The sequence below is a fragment of the Chrysochloris asiatica genome, unplaced genomic scaffold, assembly GCF_000296735.1.
Source record: "Chrysochloris asiatica unplaced genomic scaffold, ChrAsi1.0 scaffold00260, whole genome shotgun sequence".
In the NCBI taxonomy this organism is placed as follows: Eukaryota; Metazoa; Chordata; class Mammalia; order Afrosoricida; family Chrysochloridae; genus Chrysochloris; species Chrysochloris asiatica.
Genome location: NW_006408778.1, coordinates 3,761,856 through 3,769,519, shown reverse-complemented (window position 1 = coordinate 3,769,519; position 7,664 = coordinate 3,761,856). Strand labels below are relative to the sequence as shown.

Below are 7,664 nucleotides of genomic sequence, written 5' to 3'. Positions count from 1 at the left end.
CAGAGCTCCTTAACACATATTTTGTTGTTGTTGTTGTTGTTAAGTGCCGTCGAGTCGGTTCCGACCCATAGCGACCCTGTACAGGGTTTCTTAGGCTGTAAATCATTTTAGGACTAATCAAATGTGGGATTTCAAATCTGTAATTACAGTGCAAACAAGCCAGAGAGTCAAGGAATACTTATAGAAGTAGAAAACTAGTAAAACTAAAGATTATGTCAGATGAAATTGTCCAATTTGGGTTCCGTTTCCTTTATTTCTATACGGCTTACATGTTTTTTGTTTTAAACTGAATGTAAAATCCAAATGTTCTTTAGTCTTTTAGTAAGTTAAAATAAAATCACTAAAGACAGAGGTCTCCAGATGCCTTTGATTATCTGCAAGTTAAGGCGTCATCTGGGGCCAGTGCCCTTCATCTGCAATTGCCCTCCTTTGGCTAGTGAATCTGATCCTATGTTGAGAGGATGCAGTGTCTCCTCCTGATTCTAACTCTGAAGGCTCATGATCTCCCAATCCTGTGTCTCCCTCCAGTTCCTGCAGCAACTTGAACTTAGATAATAAAAGATGCCACACAAAATACCAACCGCACATCTTCATTAGAAGGACTGTCAGCAGCATGGCCACTAACACCAGTAGCATCAGCCTGATGTCGTGCCACATCTTAGGGAAGGAGGGAGGCTGCATGGGACGGTGGGTAAGGACCAATGACGGCATGTCTTGGCTTTAGCAATGGCAACATGCTTGATAGGGCAGGGTAGCAGATGGCTTTCTGCAGCATGGCACTGCCACCCCACCAATCCTCCCACTGGCACCAAGGGGCAAGATAGCCAAAGGGATGGTCCCACGTGACACCCCTATGGACTCATCAGCTCCAGCATCCAAGGGACTAGACAGGGTGCACTTCCCTAGTGAAGGGATGCACACCTACGATGGGAGAAAGCACGAGAAAAGGGTGTCCCACCACAGGGTCTCTTGACCCCCAGTCATGGAGAATGCTAATGTGTCTACATGGCTGTCTCTGCACCAAGCCTAGTTGCAATACTTTTTGATTCACACTAGTAATGTTATAGTTAGTGCCATCGAGTTGGTTCCGCCTCATAGCAACCCTATATAGGGTTTCTGAGGAGCAGCTGGTAAGTTTGGAAATCCTATGCAGGGTCACTGTGGGTCGGAAATGACAGCACTTAACAACAACAACAACAATGAAGACCTTAGTTGTTTGTATATTTGAGAGTGGGCACACTTATTTAAGATTCTGTTTTGTTTTTTCAGAATGCTGATCATTGCTTCATGACTGTCATTTTAATGAGCAATAGACTTTGGACTTTTACTTTACATATGTATGCAGGGTAGGATGTGTTGTACACATTGGTGGTGGTGGAGTACATTTCGATTCATCAGGGACCTTATGTTTCTGCAGCTATAAATGTTTACTGGAACAACAAGCCTCATCTTTCTCCCGTGGAACAGCTGGTAGTTTCAAATTGCTGACCTTGAGGTTAGCAGTCCAACTCATAACCCCTATGCTACTAGAGCTCCTTATTTTACACACTAGTACATAGGATATTTAAAAATTATACTAGATTATTTGAACCATTTCATGGTGACAACTCCTTTAAAGGAGCAATCTAACCATATGTGTGGTATGGATTCTAATCTCCAGTCTGGATGTCATAATTACTAATTTACTGAAAAATTTCCAAGCTATACACACTATTGTTTGTTGTTGTTGTTAAAGTGCCATTGACATGGTTCCATCCCATAGAAACCCTGTTTAGGGTTTCCTAGGAGTGACTGGTGAGTTTGAACCACCAACTTTGTAGTTCAAACCAACTTTGCAGTTCAGCACTTTAACCCACAGCACAACACCAGGACTCCATAGCCCACCATAGATCATGTGTTACTCTTTATAATTAGGTTTTATGGATTCAAAGTATTTATTGTTGTTTTTAAGTGCCATCAAGTAGGTTTGACTCAGCAATCCTGTTAAGAGTTTTCAAGGAGCAGCTGGTGGGTTTGAACTGTTGACCTTATGGTTAGCAGTCCTGTGCTTATCCTATAGTGCTATACCATGTCTCTGTTAACTGTATCTGAAAGGAATTTGTGTTACGATTCTTCAGTCTTTTCTTCAAATTGCAAGGAGGAGTTGGCTCTGATATTCCTTAGTATTTAGTAGGAAAAGACTATTAGCATAAGGAGGTAGAGTTTTTTGGCTACAGCTGTTTCTATAAGTCTTTGGATTAGTCCCCTTATACAAGGTATAATACAACAACCCATGAATATTAGAACTCCAAATACAATAATCAATGATGTGAGGACCGAAGTCATTAATCCTTTCCATTTTCTACTGGACGCTTCACTCTCAGCTCTAGCCTTCTGTGGCTGTGTCCTTGTCCTTGGGCTCAAGTGTCTTCATGTCTTACCACACTTTGGACCAACCAGCCCTTCCTCGTCTCTCTCTCATCTCCAGGTCCACGGGAGTCAATGGACTGTGATTGAACTCAGCCCATTTCTTCATTGCTGCCTTTCCCCTTCTTTCACTCACCGTTAGACCAATGTGGTCGCCAGCAAGGTTACATGCTTGTTTGTGTGTTCCCTTTGAGTTTCAGTCTTAGCACAGGGGTTTGTCCTGAAGGAACTTGATTGCTTGCCTTGATGTCTTCCTGGCGAACAGCTTGCTTATTCTTGTAGTAGCCAGTCATGCTGACATTTTTGTTTGGGGCTTTTCCTGATGATCTTTCTTTGAAGATGTATCTTCTGTCACTGTAGCTATTCCAGGCTGGTCTTCTGGTCCTTTCTATTGAGAGTGTCCCACTTCAGAAGGTTCTGGATGGGACTCAGAATTACCCCTAAGTTTCTATACTCTGTAAAGGATTTGCAAGAGGCCTATTTCACTGGGCAAGTTCTAGAACCCCTTTTAGGTATTCCAGTCAGTTATAGGCTGAAGATGGGCTTACAAGTTTTCTGTGATCATGATCCTCAACATTCCTTTCTATCCCACTCAAGTGTCTATTTTACAATAGTAGGCAAGGGAAACTAATATTCATAAGACAGTCAAGCATTTCAGTATTATTTCCCCTCTTAAAGCTATGCCTAGATCTGTGTGTCACAGAGCCCTGTTGTTCCAATGTTAAGCATGCATCACTATTTACCTCTGTCCCACTTAGGACATGCAAACTTGTCTCAGTGTTCCCCTATCTACCTTGTTCTTCCACCTCCTCCCCTTTATTGTATTGCCCTCCCCAACACCTGAACTAAATTCCCCACCCCAACCCCATTAACTCTTCCCTCCATTTAAGACATTCTGTTTTATTCTGTAATCTACTTGACTTTCCCACCACCTGGATCTGTGTTCCTCTGTGTTTACCTTCTTTCACATTGTAATTGTTTTGATCATAGACTGACCTTCCAGATCCTCTGTTCTTATCATTTTATTCTGTTCTTGCCTCTTTCATTTGTCGACTGAGTTTAGAGTGATGCTGCCACATAGGGCATTCTATACTTGTTGTCTGTTCTTACTGGTTCTCAGTCCACAGAACTTCCTTTAGGATGTTTTTCATAGCAGGGTTGACTTTGGCAAAATCCCTTAGCTTCTGTTTATCCTGGTATGTTTTGATTACACCATCATATTTGATTGACAGCTTTGCTGGGTAGAGGATTCTTGGGTGGCAGTTGTCTTCTTTCAGGGTTTTATATATGTCTCCCCATTGCCTTCTTGCTTGCATGTTGTCTGTTGTGAGAGCTTAATCTGATTTCTTTGCCTTTGTATGTTACACTTCTCTTTTCCCTAGCTGCTTTCAGGATTCTGTCCTTATCTTTTATTTTGGAGAGCTTGATTATTACATGTCTTGGTGATTGTCTTTTAGGGTCTCTCCTTCCTGGGGTTCATTGAGCTTCTTGAATGCTTATCTTTTTGCTTTTCAGAATATTAGGAAATTTTCCTTCCAGAAGCTCTTCAGTTATCTCCTCTGTGGACTTGTGTGATTCTTCCTGCTCTGGAATGCCAATAATTCTTTTAAGTTATTCCACTTCATGTTGCCCATCCTGAATCTTAGGCTTTCTTCAGATTTTTTTAAGTCTTTTTTTGTGTTTGCTCTTCTATCTTAGTAGTGTTGAGAGATTTATCTTCTAGCTCACTAGTTCTGGCTTCTAACTCTTTGATTCTACTCCTTTGCCCTTTTAATTTGTTGTCCATTTCTGATATGCTATTATTAATCATTTGGACCTCTTTCTGTAAATTCTGAATTGTTTCCAATGCTGTATCTGTCTGATTTGATTGTTCCTGTAGTGCTTTTCTGACTTCTTCTTTATTTTTCTCAACTCCATTTATAGTGTTTTGATACCTTTTATAATCATCAAGTAGGTTTGACTCAGCAATCCTGTTTAGGGTTTTCAAGGAGCAGCTAGTGGGTTTGAACTGTTGACCAAATCTCCCACCTCACCCCCACTGGTAATTGACAAATAATTTTTTTTTCCCTACTTAGTATGGGTATCTTTTTTTTAAAGTTTTTACAGTAATGGTGTTATGCAATATTCACCCTTTTGTGACTGACTGATTTCACTCAGCATAATGTCCTCAAAGCATAATGTCCATGTTATGTGGTGGCTTACAGTTTCCTTATTATTGTTCAAGGTAGCATAATCCATTTTGTGTATGTACCAAAGTTTGTTTATCCATTCTTCCATTGATGGGCACTTAGGCTGTCTACATCTTTTTGCTTTCCCTGCCTTGGTCTGTGCAGTTACCTGGTCACCATGGTGCTTGTTTAGATCTTTCTACCTGCATTGCCAAGAGTCTGGGTTTTTCGCTTCCTTGGGAGGCTTCAGCTGCTCTTACCCAAGGGCTGCTCTGACTAGGCAGTGGGATGTGTCTCCCTTAGGGGTGAGGACCAAAGCTCCTTTGCAAAGGGAAAGTCAAGTCCCACATTGGGCACCAAAATGTTAGAAACGTGACTTGATGTCACAACATAGACACAAAAGAACAAAGAATCTTGGCAAGGCAATTTTGACCTGCAGAAGGGTGCACAGCAGCACAGAGTCTGTCGAACAAGCACACCGGCAGGCAGTCCACTCAGGTTTTATCCCTGATGTGATGTGAAAGGGGCTGAGTCTCACTCTTTTGGTTAGGGTTTCAATCACACAGTCTTGTCTTTTACCCAGTTGGCTAATTGTAATCTAAGGCTATATCTCACCCTATTTGTTAGGTTTCTACCACACAGTCTTACCCCCTATCTGATTGGTCAATTTGAATGGTCCTTGAAGGGAGTGGGTTTCAGGCTGGAGAGATTTGGAATGTCTTTGTTCTAGGAGGTGAAAGCACACCAAGAACTGGTTTTAGCCGGTCTTGGTTAGGTTGCAACACAAATACAGGAACAGGGGTGTTTTTTCAACATGGGTTAGAACCAAATTTGTCTCATTTCAGCTGTAACCCCATCTCATAGCTTTTTTTTTTTTTTTTAATTACTTGATTTTACAGCCATCATGAGATTAAATTTGAAGCACATAGAAACCCAGAATAAAAGACATATAGGAACTTTATGTCTTTTTTTAAAGAAGAGCTGAAAGACATACAGGAACTTTATGTCTTTTTTTAAAGAAGAGCATCAGCTACATCACTGAAAATTAATTAGATCATAAAGAATGGAAATTGTGGAAATAAAATTTTTAATTTTCATAGATAAAACAGTTCTAACATTTTAAATAATCTGTCAATAAGACTTGCTATGCAGTTATTATCTACCACTAGAATTTCTTTCTTTTCTTTTCTTGAAAATACTCATATCCACTTCTATTGTATCCTTTACAAAACAGACCACAAAACAGGATAAGTTGCATGTAACAAGATCTGTAAAAAATAACATTTGGTGCCCATGTGTAAAAAATAGCATTTTACCACAACCATGTTTTTCTGATACTTGAAATAATAGTTCAATTACTTGTCAATTTAACCTGCCTCATGAAGGAAAAAAAAGGCATCATTAGAATAACTGGCTCTATAGTCTTCAGTTATTTTTCCGCAAACAAAACGTAGTTTTTCATAATTAAAGAGTAGAAGCACAACAGAGTTACCCTAAAGTAACTTATCCAAAGATAAATGATTAAGTAAAAGTCATTGTTAATTTCTTTACCATTTAAATCAGAAGATAATAAACACATTTTCTCCTTTTATGTATTGTAAAAAATAAGGTTAATGTTTAAAAGGAGAGTTAATCTAACACTATTACTGAAAAACAAAATTGCTATCATGACAGTTCAGAAGATATCAGCTGGACCCTATTACAAACAAATTGCTATGAAAGATTCAATATATGAGGTTAAAACCCACTTGTGTTGAGTTGTTGTTGTTAAGTGCCGTCGAGTCGGTTCCAAACCATAGTGACCCTGTATAGGGTTTCCAAGGAGCAGCTGGTGAGCTTGGACCACTGACCTTGCAGTTCAAACGGCTTTGCAGTCTGGCGCATTAACCCACAGCGCCACACCTGTTGAGTTAGGCAGTCCTAAATAAACTTGAGAAAGAAAAACAAACTTATCTGTTCTCATTCATATCAATTAGAAATTCAGGTTAAATAGGTTGCATAGATCATGTCTCCCCATTTTAACAACTTAATATGAATAATAAAGCAACATCCATTATTCATCCTAACAATGTTTTAAGCAAAAATTCTAACATCATTTTATAAAACTGCAGATGGGACTTTTTCCATGTAAAGGAATGATCCAGACAATTATTTACCATAACCAATGAGTGAAACTTGATGGTGTCACATTATTTATTCTCAACTCAAGTATAGACAATTAGGTTACTAGAGTCATTTCCTCATCTGAGTCACTGGATTCATCTTTTTATTCCAATTCTAAGACTTTGTCTACCTTTTTTTTTTTCTTGCATTTCTTGGGAATTGCATCATTAGCACAGATTTTTCTCATTTTGATGTTTGGCAACTTCTTAAGATTAAAATCCCATTCCCAGCATCTACTATGTCTGGAATCTCAAGGCCATATCCATATTGCTGTCGCTCACGCTCCATCATCTGCTTGATAACCAGCTCTAGAGAATAGCGTCGCCTTCCTTGTCTTTCTTTGATGCTGTTATGTAACTCAGTCTGCTCCAACTCACTGCTGAATGGATTTATATAACTTTCAATAATTCACAAGTATCCTTTTTTGAATATTCTACTTTTTTGGCATCAAGATGATTTTGAAACTACTGCAGGTTTTCACCAATAAGACTGATACGCACAGCTTTTGCATTCTTCAATTTTACCCTTCTTGTTTGTTGGTGGGCCGCTTGTAATTTTAGCTGCTCTTCTACTATATGGGTGGATGAATTTTTTTTCTTGGCCTCCATTTTTTTCCATTGGTGCTTTAGGCATAGTGACGTCTTCTTAGCAGGTCTTGGAGATCCAGATAAGGACAACCTTATTGAACAGAAGAGGTTAGAGATCCCATCTCATAACTTCTTTTTTTGTTTTTTTTCTTAAATGTTTTATTGTGAATTATGTGATAGTATACAAGGGAGAACATTAGTTTTACATTCATTCTATCTTATATCATCTCGTTGCCATGGTTACAATTCCTCCATGCATCATCAACCAACCAAAGGGTATACCCTGCAATCCTTCCCCCGTACCCCCCAGGTCTTTAGCACACAGTCGCTCTCCCTCTCT

General features: G+C 39.4%; 1 protein-coding gene and 1 pseudogene across 1 annotated transcript; both read right to left on the bottom strand.

Moving 5' to 3' along the window:
• Positions 1-381: 381 nt before the first annotated feature.
• Positions 382-657, bottom strand: LOC102830434 (small integral membrane protein 13-like). Its single transcript, XM_006874058.1, has one exon. The coding sequence runs from the start codon at positions 655-657 to the stop codon at positions 382-384; it is 276 nt and encodes a 91-aa protein (XP_006874120.1).
• Positions 658-6,792: 6,135 nt separating this feature from the next.
• Positions 6,793-7,370, bottom strand: LOC102830050 (annotated as a pseudogene).
• Positions 7,371-7,664: the final 294 nt, after the last annotated feature.